This window comes from Vidua macroura, chromosome 4, assembly GCF_024509145.1.
Source record: "Vidua macroura isolate BioBank_ID:100142 chromosome 4, ASM2450914v1, whole genome shotgun sequence".
NCBI lineage: Eukaryota > Metazoa > Chordata > Aves > Passeriformes > Viduidae > Vidua > Vidua macroura.
Window position 1 is genome coordinate 73,476,022 of NC_071574.1, and position 18,059 is coordinate 73,494,080.

Here is an 18,059-nt window from a genome sequence, read left to right on the forward strand (position 1 = left end):
GAGGAGGAGGAGGAAGGTCAGGGTTTGCTCTCCAGGCTGTGTTTGGTGAGGAGGAGGAGGAGGAGGGTCAGGGTTTGCTCTCCAGGCTGTCCTTGGTGAGGAAGGTCAGGGTTTGCTCTCCAGGCTGTGTTTGGTGAGGAGGAGGAGGAGGAGGGTCAGGGTTTGCTCTCCAGGCTGTGTTTGCTGAGGAGGAGGAAGGTCAGGGTTTGCTCTCCAGGCTGTCCTTGGTGAGGGTGCTGCCCCAGGGCTCAGGCTGAGCCCAGCCCTGGGTGCCACCCTGGCTCTGTGTGTGGCACAGAAGCCTCAGGGACACTTTGTGGAGCACAAACTGTGCCTGTGGGTGGCTGGTGCTGGGTTTGCACCCTGCTCACCCCTGCTGGAGCCAGGCCATTCCCGCGTGGCTGCTTCTCTCCTGCAGCAGCTGCTGTCCTGCTGCTTCCTGTCAGGACGCTGTCCTGATGTGTTGATAGGATTTCCATCTGATTATTTTCATTTTTCACTTCACGTGGGGCTTTTTTTCTTTGAAGCTTTTCCTCTCAGAATGGTGAGACTTCGGTGTTTCCGAAGACAATTTTTATTTGCAGAGGAAAATTTCAATGATTACGTAAGGCTGTAACATCAATAAAAATGAGAGGGGAACAAAAGTGTTAATATAAAATGATCTCGTAACATTTTTTATTGCTGTGATGGTCTAAAGGCCCAGGTAAGAAGAGAACTGTAAGGAGAAAGAATCTTTTGTGAAGGCAGCCAGTGCAGCTGGAACTTTAAAGTAGCTTTCAGAAGAAAGACTTGCATGTCTTAAATCTTCCCTGACTTCTTCAACTGTATTTTTAGATGATCTAATAAAAGATTACCTCTACCCACAGAGCTTGTCTAGAGCTTAAAATTATGCAAGTTATGTATTTTTTTTAAAAAAAAGTTTCTCTATACAAACTTATTTTTATTTTTTGCCTGTTTACATTCCGTCCATTTCTTGGTAACTTTCTAAAAAGCCAGGAATAGCAAAGTTCTGCCTGGCATTCCCAAGCCTGATCTCATTTGTCAGGAGGATGTGGAGGAAGCCTCTTACACAAGTTTATAAACATTGCCCTTGTATGGCAAGAAAAATTCCTGCACTTCCAGAGTTAGTGAGGCTGGCCCTGGCTGCAGCATCCGTGATCTCCGTGTTCCACCACAGCCCCTGGGCTGGGAAGGGAGGAGATCCAACCACCCTGTCCTTTCTACAAAAAACACACAATGCACTTTAAAACTTGATAGTTTTTACATTATGTTAAAAATCACTTTAAAGCTGTTTTGGAGAGTGCTCCAAAACACTCGTGCTGTGTGTGCTTCATGGATGGCCAGGGCATCCCCATCCCTGGCAGTGTCCAGGGCCAGGCTGGATGGGAATTGGAGCATTGGACAGTGGGAGCTGTCCCTGCCCCTGGCACTGGATGGGCTTTGGGGTCCCTTCCATGACTAAACAAAGGCTCAGTTCAGGGTTGGTCAGGGCAGTTCCCTGAGGTGGAATTAGATTCCTCCCCAGATTCACTTCCATGGAATATTCTCTTGGCTTCCACGTTGCAAAAGATAGAAACTATTTGTTTATGTGATTGTAATAATGCTCAGACCGCGTCTCCAGGCTCACTGTGTTTGGGAGTGGGCTCGGTGATCCTGCTTTTAATCCTCTGTCGTGTTCTAGGATGAGAATGCTCCGCTTGGAGCAGAGCAGCAAAACGTTCTGGTGTTTTCTGTCTTGCAGAGCTCCGCGACGGCTCCGGGCCTGCAGAGCCCTCCCGTGGTGTCCGTGCGCCCGCCCGGCTGCCCCTGCCCGCCGGGGAGAGCTGCCAGCATCGCAGGGAGCCCCGCCGGGACAGGGCTGGGCATGCTGCCCCCTGCCCGGGGGCTGCCCCCCGGCGCCAGCGGGGTCCCCGTGCCCCCCAGGGGACGGCGGGGCAGTTCTTCGCCCTCGCCGCAGAGCCCGACGAGAGCAGGAGCGAGGAGCCGGGTGCCGGGGCGTGCTTTGGGAACGGGCCGGCCGGCGGCGACGCTGGGCCCCGTGCAAGGACAGCTGGCCTGGATGAGAGCGTGGGGAAGGCGCCACGGCACAGGGGCCGTGCCAGGGGCGGCCTGGACGAGCTGTGGCTGAGGTTCCTGCAGCGCCAGGGCGGGCAGCAGCAGCGGCTCGGCGGCAGCGGAGAGCTGTCCCTGGTGCAGCGCCTGGATCGGCTGGCCAGGCTCCTGCAGAACCCCCTCCGGCACGCCCTGGCAGCCGGGGAGAAGGCTCCTGAGGAGGAGACGCCGGGAAGGGAGCAGCCGGGAGCTGGGCTGGCAGCAAGAGCCGGGGCTGGGCACAGCGCGGAGCCCAAGCGAGCGCGAGTGGCGCAGAGGCCGCGTGCGAGCCGGGGGCAGCTGAGGGCAGCCGGGCCGGGCCGCAGGGTGACCCAGCACCCGAGCGGGGCTCCGGAGGAGCAGCAGGACCCGGCAATCCCGAGTGACAGCTCCTCGGAGTCCAGGCTGAGCGGAGAGCCCAGCGGCTGCAGCAGCTCGGCGTGGGACACGGGGAGCCCGGCGGGGCTGGACACGTCCCCTGCCTCCGGGGACAGCAGCTCCCTGTCCCTGTCCACCATCGACACGGCCAGGCTGCTCCGGGCCTTCGGGCAGCACAGGCTGGGGCTGGCCCCGGACACCGACAGCCCGAGCCCAGCCCCGAGGCTGTCCCCGAGGCTGTCCCCGAGGCTGGCCCAGCTCTACCGTGCCATCAGCCAGCAGAAGAGCCGCTCCCAGAAGTGGCATGAGGAGAGCAGAGCAGCAGGGGCTGCGGGACGTCCCCAGGAGGCTGCCCAGAGCCTCGGGAAGGGCCAGGTAAGAGCATCCTGAGCCCTGCCCTGCGCCGTCCCCACGGGAGTTCCCGCTGTGCCGGGCTCTGGCAGCAGGGACTCACTGAGAATTTGGGTGCAGGGGAGGTTTCTGCCTTCCCTGGGAGCTGCCCCGGCCGAGGGCTGAGCCTGCAGGAGCCAGGGCAGCGGCTCAGGCTGGCAAAACACCACCTGGGCTTGCTTTGGGCTTGCTTTGGGCTTGCTTTCCTTGCTTCATTCCCCTGGGGACAGATCCTGCTCTTCCCCGTACCTGCAGGCTCTGCCTTGGGCAGAGGTTGTGAATCTGGTGCAAATTCCAGCCAGGACATCCCTGGGCAAGGATCCATACAACTATTGGAGTTTCCCTGCTGTTGGTCTTGTAAAAAAATGTGTAAATTGTTTTGTCCGGCTGGTTGTGGACATTTTTTCTTTAAAGAGCTGAGAACTCTGCAGTGCAGCTGTTTGAAAGGAGAGGGAATAATTCCTTCAGGTGAAGTTGGCTGTTGCCCTTGGCAGGAGAGATGGAAATGTTCTTAAAGAGGGACTCAGCCTGGATTTGGTGATTTTAGTAAGGAATTACAGAGTTCGGGGGCTCTGTGATACACAGGAATGCTGAAAAGCACAGAGCAAGTGAGGAATATTGAATTACTTCTTTATTTTTTTTTGTATTTCCAGATGAAAATGGAACTGGCATCATTACTACCAGATTTAATTGAAAATAGCTATTTTATTTTCTAGAAACAACTCCAAGTCTGTTTGTCAAATAAGCCAGTGAATGATGAAATAATGAGAAATAATGCAAATAACTAAACAAATCTGGGGGAGAAACAATCTTTTTGAAGGGGAAGAATGGTTTAAAATTATTTTATTTAATATTTCTATTCGTAACATTTATTTGAAGGTAAAATAAAACTGTCCTGAACTTGGCAATATTAAGACTATTAACCAGAGCACCAGCATTAGAATCCAACATTTCTGGCATGGTTGTAGAATTTAGAAGATGATTTTATTCCATGTTCCATTCACAAGACGAATTTTTCAGGGTCTATTGAACCATAAAACCAAATCAGATTTTTTTTACCTGTTAAATCACCTGTGAGATGACAAATGGAATTAATGATATGGGAAATAAACCCTTTAAAGGCTCATTGAAGCCCCGTGGCTTTAGAAACTCAGATTTTTTATCTGCTGGTGAAATACTCTTATAAAAATCCATCTGAAGACACACATGACCCTCCTAAAATAAGGAGTGAGAGAAAATGGATGACAAAATAGCAAATTTAATTTAAAATTCCGATTTTGGTCACTTCTGGGCTGTTTAGCTGAGGAAAAGTCAAGATTTATTTGTGCTTTTAGTGTAAATGTCTGGTTCTGAGGCAGATCTCCATTCTGAGCAGGAGCCCAGCTCCCAGAGAGATCCCTGCCCCAATCCTGGTGGGAATGCTGCACTGGGAGCTCAGCTTTCTGGCAGCCCGTTGTCAGCCCTGCTTCCAGAAAACCTGCTTCCAGCTCGCTTTTTTTCTGTGTTTCCAGCTCCCAGAGCCACCCCGGGAGGTTTTCCTCCCCGTCCCTCCGGAGCTGCCATCTGGCTGAGGGCTGGGGAGCAGGGAACATTCCCATCCAAACAGGAACATTCCTGGCACTGCCCAGGCTGCTGGCTGCTGCTGCTCGGTGCTGCACGTGCAGGGGAAGGGGATATTTCGGGATATTTTGGGGTTTTTCTCCCTGCTTTTGCACGTTTTTGCCGCGCACATAATTCAAATTCACACGTTCACATTGAAATGTTCTCATGTTCTATTATCTGAAAGAGAATCCATATCGGAGCATCTGTGCAGTGCCTCTCCTGGAGCTGGGATAGCTACAGGAGGTTAAAGAAAAACAGGTTTATGAGAGCCAAAATTGCCTCCTTCTAGTATTGAAGTTTTGTTTGGGGTGATAGAGCTGCAGTAAAAGGGAGTAAAGAGGAGGCCTCTGCACTTCCGTGGTGGCTGGTGTTGGGGCTTACTCACAGGACACAATCACTTTTCTCCAGGTTCCTGACTGCAGTTCTGTAATTGGAGCTGCAGCTCAGCTGCAGGCACTGTCAGGGTGCCTTGGGAGCCTGGAGGTGCTGCCAGGTCACTGGTGTTAATAAAGCCCCAGCCCTCCTGTGCTGCACAGAGCCAAGGCTTGGGACAGCATTCCTGCTTTTGGATGGCTTTATTAATTGAAGTTAACCTGTGATCCCCAAGCTGTGTCCAGCCCTGCAGCTTTCACACCTGGCTCGGTGTGAACGAAGGTGTGACACTCCCCTCGTCCCTCCTATTTCTTGGATTTGTGGAGTTTAATTTCTCCCACCTGGAGGACTCTGTGGTGAGGATCACAGGGTGAGGGAGCTTCCCCTGCTTCGAAACGGTTTTGTCTCCCCACCCTCCCAGGGAGCAGTTCCTAATTCCCAATATCCCATCCATCCCTGCCCTCTGGCACTGGGAAGCCATTCCCTGTCCCTTGTCCCCAGTCCCTCTGCAGCTCTCCTGGAGCCCCTCCAGGCCCTGCAAGGGGCTCTGAGCTCTCCCTTCAGCTGAACAGCCCCAGGTGGGTTGGAGGATGCCCAGGGCTGTCCTGACTCTGATGCCAGCGAGCTCTTCCCACAGAAATAATGTGCTTTTCTGATGTAAATCATGTGCTTTTTAATAATGTACCGAGTGGGGCTGCTGGAAGTGCACAGGGTGGAGCAGGGCTGGGTTTTGTGAGAGCAGTGGGACAGATCAGCCTGGGCTCAGCATTAACAGAACCAAGGTACAACAAGGGAAAAGCAACGACTCTTCTCTGTTTAAATCCTGTTTGCTGCTCATCTTGGTTGGAATTTCAGGAATTTCTGTTCTCTTGCCTGTTTTTTAGAGCACCATCCCCTTTTCCTTGGATTCCACCTGTGCCAGCAGCAGTTCCTGGGGGCCCAGCTCTGCCCTCTGCAGCAAGCGACGGGCACGGATGCTGAACAAAGGGATCCAGGCAGGTGAGGCCCTGAATTCCACACTTCCCTGGGCTCCTCCTGCCTCTCCTGTCTTTGGAACCCGTTCTCCACAGCCTGGGTGTTCCTGGTGATGGTCTGTACAGGCAGCACCCTCCAAATTCACTTCAAGTGCTGTCAGGGAAGGGTGATGTGTTCAGGGAACATGAGCTGTTTAATTGCCACTCTTGGGCTGCTTTAAAAACCAATTTTCTCACTTGTAAGTTTATTAACCACGGCTTCTGCTCCATTTCAATGGCAAAGGTGAGCTGCCTTTTTTTATCTATTGTTTTTTCCCCAAAGCATCTGTTCCTCCCAGAATGGGTTTTGTAGGCATATGCTATTTCAGAAGGCAACTGCAGTGTTCCGTGCTCTTCCTGGGAATATTTTGGGTGTTAAATTCTATTTCAGTCCCAAGCTGCTCCTGGCCTGGTGCAGTTCTGCAGTTGGGCTTTTTCTGGTGGCAATTAGCAGTTTCTTCATTGCTTTCATTTCCACGCCAACTCCCCATCATCACATTGAGTAATGGCCTTGGTTTATTCATCAGATACAGCAATTATTTATTTATTCCTGCTTGTGTGCAAGCAGACTGAATCAGGGAAGGATTTTCATAGGGCAGAGTTAATTCCAGTTGAATTCCCACCCCCAGATAAATGTATACTTTGCTTGGGGTATTTGGGTTTAATTTCACCCAGATTAACGTGCAGTAACCATCCCCAGCCACTGGAAACTCTCCTTGGTTTGGGGAAGTGGGAATGTAAAAGGTTTGGACTGTTGGAGGTGGGTGAAGCTCGTGATTCTTCACTCTGAGCTGGAGTGGGGTCATTCCCTGCCCTGGCGCAGGGCAGTGAGACGTCCCTGCTTGGTTTCCGTTCCAGGAGACCTGGAGATCGTCAGCAGTGCCACCAGGAAGAACACCCGGGATGTTGGGGTGACCTTCCCCACGCCCAGGAGCAGCCAGCAGCTGCGGGAGCCCCCGGGGCCGGGCCAGGCCTGGCAGCAGCCCTGGGCACAGCCGGGCAGGCTCCTGACGGACACACGGACCAAGAGGAGCAGGCTGCGCTTCCAGCAAGGTCAGCACCCGGGGCAGGGCTGGGGACACTCGTGGTAGAGCTGGGGACACTTGGGACAGGGCAGGGGACACCCAGGACAGGGCAGGGGACACCCGGGGCAGGGCTGGGGACACCCGGGGCAGGGCTGGGGACACTCGGGGTAGAGCTAGGGACGGCCGGGACAGGGCTGGGGATGCCTGGGACAGGGCAGGGGACACCTGGGGCAGGGCTGGGGACACCTGGGGCAGGGCTGGGGACACTCAGGGTAGAGCTAGGGACACCCGGGGCAGGGCTGGGGACACCCGGGGCAGGGCTGGGGACACCCAGGGCAGGGCTGGGGACACCTGGGGCAGGGCTGGGGACACTCAGGGTAGAGCTAGGTACAGCCGGGGCAGGGCTGGGGACACTCGTGGTAGAGCTGGGGACACTTGGGACAGGGCTGGGGACACTTGGGACAGGGCTGGGGACACCCAGAACAGAGCTGGGGACAGCCGGGGCAGGGCTGGGGACACTCACAGCAGGGCCAGGGACACCCAGGGCGGGGCCAGGGACACCCAGGCCTGTGCTGTGGTCCATGGTGGCGGTGGACACGACCTGCCCCAAGAGCATCTCGTGCCAAGGGGCAGGAGCCACGAGGGCAGCAGCACACACACCAGTGTATGGGCAGATGACTCTTCAGCTAATTAAAGTTGAGAAGTGGTGTGTTTATTATAGCACTGGGTACCAGCTGAGTCATTTCTAAAGGTATGTGTGCTCTTTGAGAGTCTGAATTTCCTTTTTGTCCGTTAAGTTTTGCAATAGGTTTATGCATATTTATTTATCACAGTTAGTTCTATCAGTTCTCGTGCAGAGAGCTTTCTGGTTGTCCATCTGTCTCCTGTAGCTTTAGTTTTGGTTTGCTTCTCGTTTTAAGGTCTAAGGGGCCCTTCTTATTTTCTTCTAGCTTGGAAGTTCACATTCCTTTCACCTTGTTTGAGGCAGTTTTGCTTTTGCAAGCACAGGTTTTTTACGAGCGCAGCAAATGAATAGACTCTACAGACTAAACAAGTCAGAGCAGCACACTTGACCTGAATCTGAAATGGATTTCTAGCCGGAGTTAATTCCTAACCTCAGGTCTCAACACACACGCAGCAGCCTGGCAGTGAAGTCACACGAGGGTCCAGGCATGGAGTTCCACCGAGGGTTTATCAGGGTCTAACACTGAAGGGGTCCAGGGCCAGAGACAAACACAGGGGAGGGTCCAGGGGGGTACAAATTCAGGGAAGGGGGGCAGAGAAGAGCATCAGGGATCCATGGTGTGAGGGCTCAGGGGCAGCACACCGGGACGGGGCCGATAGTGTTGCAGGGTGATAGAAATGCTGCAGCCTTCTTTGAGGGGTGTCCTTCAGAAGCTGCTCAGAGTAAGGCCACCAGAAGAGCCACTTGAGGTCCATGCACTCACACACAGCACAGACAGGGACAGGGAGGCACAGGAAGGGTCTTTGTGTGACGTATTCCAGCCAGGGTTTAGTGCATCCACCACGCCAAAGGGACCAGAGACAAAGAGCAAACCGTGTGGTGTGCACGACTTGAGTGTGGGGTCAGTGACCTGAGGGCATGGGGGGACAGAGGGCAGCAACCTGCAGGGGGCATGAGGGATGAGCAGTTGGGGTGGGCAGTGTCAGCTGGCCCATGGGGGAGGCAATCTGGTGTAGATTGGCAGCACCATGGGCTCAGTGCTCTCTGTCAGCCTGGGGGGGGAAAACTCTGTGGGTATGTTCTTCCAAGGACTCCAGGTTTGGAAAGACAGGTGTCTGCTAAGGAAGGCAGGAGCCTCCCCTGAAATGGAAAAATGTAGACCCCTTCCCCCCGAACTGTTATAAATTTGAAATTGAGGGGGGCTCTCAGGCAAAAATATGGGAGCAGGAATAACAGTCTTTATTAGGGATGAAAATAAAAATATAAACAATGCAGTGACCCAAAACAACACTAGCACAGTCAGAACACAACCTGACACCCTGTTGGTCAGGGTGTTGGCAGCAGTGCAATTGGAATTGTGGCTGCAGTCCTCCTGGAGTGGCAGGTGTGGTTCTGTTGGAGCAGGGATCCTGTAGGAAAGGGTGCAGGTCATCTTCCTGCAGTGGAAGAGGCAGCTGTTCCTCTGGGAAATCCAGTGCAGGAAAAGCCATGCTGGTGTTCCAGAAACTCCAGATTATATCCAGGTAGGAATGCTTGGCTCCTCCCTCTGGGCAGAGCATCTCCCAATGGGATGTTACAGTTCTTATCAGTCATGCAGTGACACTCAATGGCCCCTTATCAGCAGATGTCTCCCCTGAGAGAGGATTGATTGTGGAAGAGATAAGGAAAACTGCCCACTTAACACAAGACAAGTGCCACACAGATGGCAAATAGAATACATCTTGCCTTTCAGTCTGGGACACAGGGCAAGGCCCTGGGATTTCCCTCAGGGGGAGGATCCAGAGGATTCCACACAATAGGGAATGCCAGGGTGGATGGGCAGGGTTACACAAACCAGTGGGAACACAGGGAAGGGAGAACTCTCTAGAACATGGACATGTAGGGAAGGCCAGCGGGCCAAGGGGATAAATTGGCACCGTGCTGCAGAGCGCCGTGGGGGAAGGCTCTTTCCTCACCCTGGGCTGTGAGGAATGCCCTGAGCCTGAGGTGCATCTCTGCAGGGCGTTGCCACTGCCCTTTCCCTGTGTTGTACATGAATGCTCCGATGTAATAATTAAAGGAATTTATTACGTGGTCAAAGTATACATTTGGAAAAAGAAAGGCACAAGCGATTTGACTCTGAGCCAGCCCTCAGTGTCAGACAGGACTTGGCCTCTGTGGCACCAAATCCCCGTGGCTCTCCGAGGCTCAGCTCCAAGGGGCCCATTTTTATGCAGGCTCTTGGGCTTTGGAAGGGTCTCCTTTAGCACATTATCAGGCTTTCCTGGAATCCTGTCAGGTGAAAATCTCTGGGATCAGCTTCTGCTGATGCCTATCAGAATGCCTCCTGCTGGGGGCTAGGCAGATGAGAAATCCCTTGGAACAGACATTTCTGGAGCCAGTGTCTTCTTGGAGTTTGAATCTCTATCACTTGGTCTGTTGCTGCTGCAGGTGCTTATCAGAAATGCCTCCAGCTGGGGCCATGTCAGGCTAAAAATCCCTTGGAATGTACATCTCTGGGGCCAGTGTCTTCCTGGAGGTTTGGATTTCTGTCACTCAGCTTGCTTGTTGCCCGACACTGGTTTTAGTACACAAGGAGCTGTGGTTTTTAATTTCATTTAGCACGAATTACTTTATAACATATATTACATGTTACACCTGGTAGGCTCAGGAGCCTCCAAGAGCTGTCCCTGCCACAGCCTCCTCCTGATGGCATCTCATGGGAGATTTTGCCATTTTCAACCAAACCCTGCCGTGAGATGGCAGTGCTGCCTTCTGATGGCATGTTCAGCCCTGGAATGGCTGTTACAGCAGGAAATGCAGTCATTAGTGGGGAATAAACACTGCAGAGAGGTGGGGATCCTGTAGGTGCTTAATGCTAATTTCTGAGGTACAAAACATTGTGTTGAACTCTCAGTGCTGGTCACCAACTTGTCCTTATGTCTCATGCCCTGAGGCTTCCCAGAAGATTTTCCCAGAGTACTTGTGTGAAAATTGGGAAGAACTCAACTGTTTTTGAGAGTTGCATTTTTAGGCTGCTGGAGGAGTCTTCTGATGTTTTCATTTATTTTTTTTTTTTTGTCTCTTAAATTCCTGCCACTCTTCACAACGTCACAATTAAATGTTTAAAAATATTTCCCTTACTCATCACTGTTTTGTTGTGGGGACTGATCATTCTCTCTCATAAGGGTTTAATTTAGAAAATTCAGAATATCTGCTCAGAATCCCAGCTGATGTATTCACATCATTGTATGTGTAAACTGTGAGTAACTGAATTCCTGGAGGCACGTTGAACATTTGGGAGATGGAAAGCATTTGGTCTTCCATGGATGAAGAGCCACAGGGCTTAGGCCAGCAGAAAGGCTCCTTAAAAATGTGTGATTGCTGGTAAATAGCTGTTCTTTCCATGGGGAGAAACCTGGAAAATGAACAATTCTGGGCCTTTCCAAAGTGGCGTTTGATAAAGACTTGCTGGTATTGGGGCACCTGGGGAAGGAATTCTCTTGAACCTGCCCAAGGTGTTTCCTGCAGAAATTCCCCTGGAGCTGAGCTGCACTGAGGGGTTGCTGCAGTGTTGGCACTGCTGTGGTTTAACCCAGCTGCACCTGAGCCCCCTGGTCCTTCCCTTCCCTCGGGATGTGGGGCAGGATGGGGAGGGTGGGAGTGGGAAAACCCCTGGATTGGGATAGAGGCAGGGTAATAGGGAAAGGAAAAGCCCACGAGCACAGCCAGACAAGGCATTCATTCTGCACTTGGAGAATCCTGGGGTGGGTTGGGTTGGAAGGGACCTTAAATCCCACCCTGTGCCACCCCTGCCATGGCAGGGACACCTTCCACTGCCCCAGGTGCTCCCAGCCCAGTGTCCAGCCTGGCCTTGGGCACTGCCAGGGATCCAGGGGCAGCCCCAGCTGCTCTGGGCACCCTGTGCCAGGGCCCCACACCCTCACAGGGAACAGTTCCTTCCCCATATCTGGTGTCAGCCTGCCCTCCTTCAGCTTCAGACCGTTTCCCCTTGTCCCAGGTCCCTCTGCAGCCTCCTTGGAACCCCCTGTAGGCACTGGAGGGACCCTGGAGAGCCCCTGCCACCTTTCCCATCCCCAGGAGAGCTCCACTGTGCCTTATGTGATTCGGGAGGTCAAAGCACCATAACTCCAAGTGCTCCCCTTCCTCTTCCATCAGCTGTGTCCTGACTGTGATCTGGGATCCCCCTTGGGTCAGCTGGCATCACCTCTCCTGGCTGTGTCCCCTCCCAGCTCTTTGTTGTCCCCTCAGCCTCTGGGGTTCCTGCAGGAATAAAGGACCATGGCTTGGCATGGACAACAGGCACAGGAATTGCCTCCAATCTCCTTTCTCTTCTGTGCCCTTTTAACAGGGACTCTGTGGCTCGTCCCAGCAGAGGACTTGGAATGTGAATGGAGGAAAGAAAACCAGTGCAGTGCCAGTCCTGGCCCTGGGCCAGCCTGGTTTGAGCCCTGGAGCAGCACAAAGCCTTGGAGAGAGCCCCTGCGGGAGAAGAACTGGGAGGAGCAGCCCAGCCCGGGCCAGGGAGCGGGGGCTGGCAGGGGGCTGGGGCAGCCCCTGGGCAAGCTCACGCTGCAGGTGAGGCCACCCTGCACCCAGGCACTGCTGGGGCCTCCACAGGGGCCAAATCACGGGGTGCTCGTGGCAATCTGGCCTTCCCCAAAAGACTTATTTCCCCAGTATTTGGCCTGCTCTGATACTACAGGGGTTGAACCCTTGGCTTCAGGAGCCAGGGGGATGTAGCTGACAGAACATCCCATCACTTGTTTCCATGCAGAAACAGTACTGAGGTGTACATTGTATCAGATCAAAATGAGGTTTTATTATTCTTTCTTACTATTTTAGGGTTTTTTCCTTTCTGGCCAGCTTATTTCCACATTGTGAAACCAGAGGCTCAGAGGCTGCCGGCCTCCGAGCACCTACAGCATTAAGGACAGGAGTTTTGTATGACAGCCAGTGCTGTGATGGGATTTTTTCCATGTTTGGGGTTCGTGGTGGATGTCCTGGGGCTCCCCTGCAGCTGCCAGCCCCAGCTTGGCCAGGCAGGGTCTGTTTGTGTCCCCTCAGGAGGCCCTGGCCCTGCACCGCCCCGATTTCATCTCGCGCTCGGGGCAGCGCCTGCGGCACCTGCGGCTGCTCCGTGAGGAGAGGAGGCTCCACAAGGCCCAGGGGGACAAACTGCTGCCAGCCCAGAGGGACAAACTGCTGCCAGCCCAGGGGGACAAACTGCTGCCAGCCCAGGGGGACAAACTGCTGCCAGCCCAGGGGGACAAACTGCTGCCAGCCCAGAGGGACAAACTGCTGCCAGCCCAGAGGGACAAACTGCTGCCAGCCCAGAGGGACAAACTGCTGCCAGCCCAGGGGGACAAACTGCTGCCACCCCAACAGCTGCTGCAACCTGCAGGGAGCAGAAAGGACTGCAGGACTGCAAATCACCTGCTGCCCAACCGAGGTACTTCAGGGGTCTGCTTTGAATTCTTTGGTTTCATGAACTCCACGTTGTGCTTCAGGGTGTATTTATCCGTGGGAAATAGTGAAGGTAGGAAGTGCCAAATGGAGTAGGGAGTGAAGCTGAGTGTTAACGCTGGCGCTGGCTAGCTTTGTGTGCTTCTTGCAGTGCAGATTTTAGGAAATGGGATCACAGAAAGTTCTCAAGATCTTACAGAGACAGTGGATGCAAGTGTAGACACAGATGCAGGCTTTGAATGAAGACCTTGGAATGGAATAGACTTATTAGAACAGTAAATAGTAACTACTACTGGATTTGATTTTTATCCTCTGAACAGACCAGATCTTTTACAGCATAAAAATTGCTGTGGTGTAAAATAGCAACAGTTCAAGCAAGCAAAGAGAGGTGATTCAAACAAGCAAAAAGAAATAGGTATTGTAGTAGAGCTATGTAACACAAGGTAGTCAATAAGCAGCAAAGTTAAGAGGGCTTCTTTGTGGTTGTACTGAGAGGGGGAAATGTGGGAAATAGTAAAGGTAAGATTTTCAGAAAACTGGGAAAGCAGGCCTTAGAAACAGAAAGAGCAGAGAAATTAGAACTAGTTGCAAAGTCCAAAAGTAGAAAAGTTAGAATAGTACAGCAAGCAAGGACATGAAGCAATAGCTTGAGTTTTAGGCTTGGCTCAGATGGACCTTAAGACTGCAGGAAAATATGCTTAGCACGATGGTAGAAGGTTTTAAGCTTAATAATGGAGTATTGTGTGTTGTAACAGAGAGCATGCAAGCCAGCATTGTGTGCAGCAGGGGTAGGTGTGCTTGCAGCAATTGGCTAGAGCAACTGTCTGTGAGCTTTAGCAATGTGCTCTCGGCTGGGAAGTTTTTTAAATGCTCTGTAACAAAGGAATCCTTGGCTGCTGCTGGCAGGACGTGAGCTTTGCCATCTTCCAATTGTCTCAGCCATGCCATGAGGCTGGTGCTGCAGTAAAGCTCAAGGAATGTACCCCAGCAGTCCTGTCCCGTTCATGAAAAACTCCAAACATGTTTATTTATTATTTATTTCTCCTAAAGGCATTACATTTATTTAACCCTGTTGTCTGTAAGATCTTATAAAGAGTTTTTTGTAAAAGCTTCTATAAAACTTACAAAGGACTCACATTGCTGCAGTAACAAACTCGTTCATCTTTCCCTTATCTCAAAATTTTCTGTTCAGGTTTCCTGATGAAAGAAAAAAGAAGAGCAATTCCCAAGCATGAAATGTTTCAAAGATCTAAAAGGTAAAGTTCAGGGAATTTTATTTCATGTGGATCAGTACCCTGGGTAGGGAAGAGCTTTGAATCCTGTCAGCAGTTAAAGAACTGGGTGTGCAAATAATTCAGCTTTTCCAGTGAAAAACGCAGGTGCCTTATCAGAGGGAGAAATGTCCTACTTAGAAGCAAAATCATTTTGGAAAATCATTTCTGTAGCTGAAGCTGAGGATTGTGCTGCAGTGTCAGCCATCCACAGCCAACTGGGTGCCACGTGGAGAGGGAATGGGCTGGGGGACACTGGAGCATCTGAGGAAGCTCACAAATGAGCAAAGTGGGTAACTGGGGCAGCAGTGAGGCAGCATTTCCCCAAAGGAAGAGGCTTTCTATAGAAATAATCACCCCTAGGGAATACAGAGAGTTTTACCCTTGGAAAAACCACCTAGGATAGGGTTTGTCTTATTTCTGAGTGCAGTAATTCATCTCTGCAATGCCCAGCACACTCACATGGATTTACCCTCGGGAGCAGCTGTGCTGCAGAGGGGGTGTGGGAAGGGAAAATAAAAAATGGGAGTTCACTGCTGCTGAATTTTGCTGTGAACGGGATGGGAAGTGCTGGGCCAGGACCCACAGAGGTGGCAGAGCCTTGGAAGTAGTCACAGGTTGGTGGGATGAGCCTGAGCAGCCTGATCCAGCCTTGGAATGAGCCCTGCTTTGAGCAGGAGCTTGGTGGCCTCGGGAGGTTTCTGCCAACCTCGGTTTCTCTGTGATTCCACAGAACACCTACTGCAGCACACAATACATCAAATAAACCCCTTGGTGATTTTTAATGATTTTAATGACTTTTCATCATACATTTTAATGACTTCTAGCATCTAAGAGTATTCTTAGGGTGTCTGGGGAAGGTGTCCCTGCCCATGGCAGGGCTGGCACTGGGTGGGCTTTGAGGTCCTTCCAACCCAAACCATTCCAGGATTGAAGGAGAATCTGGGGAAGCATCAGCACAGGAGAAGACAAGGCAGGGCAACACTACTGAAAAGCACTGAAATGTTGGAAATGCCTAAAAAGCTTCGGCGAGGTGGTCGCTGTGCTGAACTCCTGCCATGGCTGGGGGGACATGAGGGTGTCCTGGGCTGGGGGCACGGGGGACACTGAGCTCCAGCTGGGTCACCATGGCAGTGCAGAGCTCCTGGGGCTGCTCGGGGGAGCTGCTGGGCCAGGAGAGGTGTTCCAGGGCCAAGAGAGGTGTTCCAGGGGCAGGAGAAGTGTTCCAGAGGCAGGAGAGGTGTTCCAGGGCCAGGAGAGGTGTTCCAGGGCCAGGAGAGGTGTTCTAGGGGCAGGAGAGGTATTCTAGGGGCAGGAGAGGTGTTCCAGGGCCAGGAGAGGTGTTGCAAGGGCAGGAGAGGTGTTCCAGGGCCAGGAGAGGTGTTCCAGGGCCAGGAGAGGTGTTCTAGGGGCAGGAGAGGTGTTCCAGGGCCAGGAGAGGTGTTCCAGAGGCAGGAGAGGTGTTCCAGGGCCAGGAGAGGTGTTCCAGGGCCAGGAGAGGTGTTCCAGGGCCAGGAGAGATGTTCCAGGGCCAGGAGAGGTGTTCCAGGGGCAGGAATTCCCAGGCTCAGTGCTGCTGTGGATTCCACAGTGGGACACCAGCAAACTGCAAACACATTTTTTCGTGTCTTTTTGTGTTTTTTTGTTTTTTGTCAGGGATGTGCCTGGCCAGCAGCCCCTAGGAATGTGGGGATAAAGCAGAGGGTGTGTGTTGCAGTAAAGCAGATGGGACTCAGTTTCTTCATGCAGGAAGAATAAAGCTCATATATAAATAAATAAATAAATAAAGCAAATATATAAATAATATAAATATAGAAATAAATATACATAAATAAAGCTCATATTTATACAGTTTTTAAAGATGTGTTTGACTCTAATTGGTCAGTAACCTTCTTAACACTCAATCTGTTGGTTAGAAGGTGCTTGTGTGTGTATGTTAAGACTTTTTTTTCTTCAGGTGTTTACATTTTGTCTTTGTAGATTCTCCTAGGACAGATCTTTTGTTATTACTTTTTTTTAAAAGTTGTTATGCAAACTTGAGTCTCATGGTAATTTTTTTCACCTAAGAGCTTATAAGCTAGCTGCTAGTTTAGCTAAAGTAGCAGGGCCTAAGCCGTATTTATAGGGCTTTTCTCTTATAGTATTTCTCCTTGTGTACAACAGCTGTGGATTTTAGTGTCAGCCAGTTTCAAATCGCTGGTTCTGCCTTTCCTCTCCCGTCAGGATGTACGAGCAGCTCCCCGAGGTGAGGAGGAAGAGGGAGGAGGAGCAGAGGAGGCTGGAGTACAGCTCCTACCGCCTGAGGGCTCAGCTCTACAAAACTGTGAGTGCCTCTGGGCTCAGCCCTACAAACCTGGGAGTGCCTCTGGGCTCAGCCCTACAAACCTGGGAGTGCCTCTGGGCTCAGCCCTACAAACCTGGGAGTGCCTCTGGGCTCAGCCCTACAAACCTGGGAGTGCCTCTGGGCTCAGCCCTACAAAACTGTGAGTGCCTCTGGGCTCAGCCCTACAAACCTGGGAGTGCCTCTGGGCTCAGCCCTACAAAACTGTGAGTGCCTCTGGGCTCAGCCCTACAAACCTGGGAGTGCCTCTGGGCTCAGCCCTACAAAACTGTGAGTACCTCTGGGCTCAGCCCTACAAAACTGGGAGTGCCTCTGGGCTCAGCCCTACAAAACTGTGAGTGCCTCTGGGCTCAGCCCTACAAAACTGGGAGTGCCTCTGGGCTCAGCCCTACAAAACTGTGAGTGCCTCTCTGGGCTCAGCCCAGCCCTACAAAACTGGGAGTGCCTCTCTGGGCTCAGCTCAGCCCTACAAAACTGTGAGTGCCTCTGGGCTCAGCTCAGCCCTACAAAACTGTGAGTGCCTCTCTGGGCTCAGCTCAGCCCTACAAAACTGTGAGTGCCTCTGGGCTCAGCCCTACAAAACTGTGAGTGCCTCTCTGGGCTCAGCTCAGCTCTACAAAACTGTGAGTGCCTCTGGGCTCAGCCCTACAAAACTGGGAGTGCCTCTCTGGGCTCAGCTCAGCTCTACAAAACTGTGAGTGCCTCTGGGCTCAGCCCTACAAAACTGGGAGTGCCTCTGGGCTCAGCCCTACAAAACTGTGAGTGCCTCTCTGGGCTCAGTACAAAACTGAGTGCCTCCCCTCTGGGCATAATTAATGGCCCATGAACAGCAGGGATCTCCTGGAGGGAGGATGGGTTGTGGGAGGGATGAAGAAAAGTGCCCAGTGAACAGCAGATACCTGCCCCAGCCCAGGCAGGTGGAATACACAGCCCAGCCACATCCTACAGCCCAGGACCCTGGGAGTCCAGGTGCTGGGCTGCAGGGCGTGCCCAGGTGTGTTCCATCTCATCAGCCCAGCTTTGCTACAGCAGCTCCCCCTTCCTTTCCTGAAATCCTTCCATCCCATGTTAAAATGGAGCGTGGTCCTGGTGACAGGATACAAACAAGGGCTTGTTCAGGGCCCGGGGTGGAACAGAGGGGTCTTGGAGCACATCCCAGGAAGGACAGGTGTCCTTGAGGCTGCTGGGTTTGCTCTCCTGTGCCCTGGCTGTGGATGGACTTGGCTCAGGGAATTCCCAGCCCACTTCCCAGCCGTGCCTAACAAAGCCGGGGGTCACCCTTACTTTATCCAGTCTAAGCCTTGCAGTCCTGGTGGAAGGTTATCCCTGAGGATTCCAGCAGTTTCTGTTGGTCCAGCACTGGCCCTGCTCAGCCAGGAGCCCTGGCTGGGAGGCTGAGGGATAAACCAGTGTCCCTGAGCGTGG

At 52.5% G+C, this 18,059-nt stretch overlaps 1 protein-coding gene across 1 annotated transcript in view; it reads left to right on the forward strand.

Annotated features, from left to right (window-relative positions):
* The window catches only part of ALMS1 (ALMS1 centrosome and basal body associated protein), a 43,202-nt gene that overhangs the window by 19,967 nt on the left and 5,176 nt on the right, over positions 1–18,059 (forward strand). Inside the window, exons 14-20 of the mRNA XM_053976698.1 lie at positions 1,742–2,844; positions 5,718–5,832; positions 6,705–6,899; positions 11,908–12,134; positions 12,624–13,008; positions 14,215–14,278; positions 16,517–16,616. Coding sequence (XP_053832673.1) covers positions 1,742–2,844; positions 5,718–5,832; positions 6,705–6,899; positions 11,908–12,134; positions 12,624–13,008; positions 14,215–14,278; positions 16,517–16,616 — 2,189 coding nt within the window. The remainder of the gene's footprint in view (positions 1–1,741; positions 2,845–5,717; positions 5,833–6,704; positions 6,900–11,907; positions 12,135–12,623; positions 13,009–14,214; positions 14,279–16,516; positions 16,617–18,059) is intronic.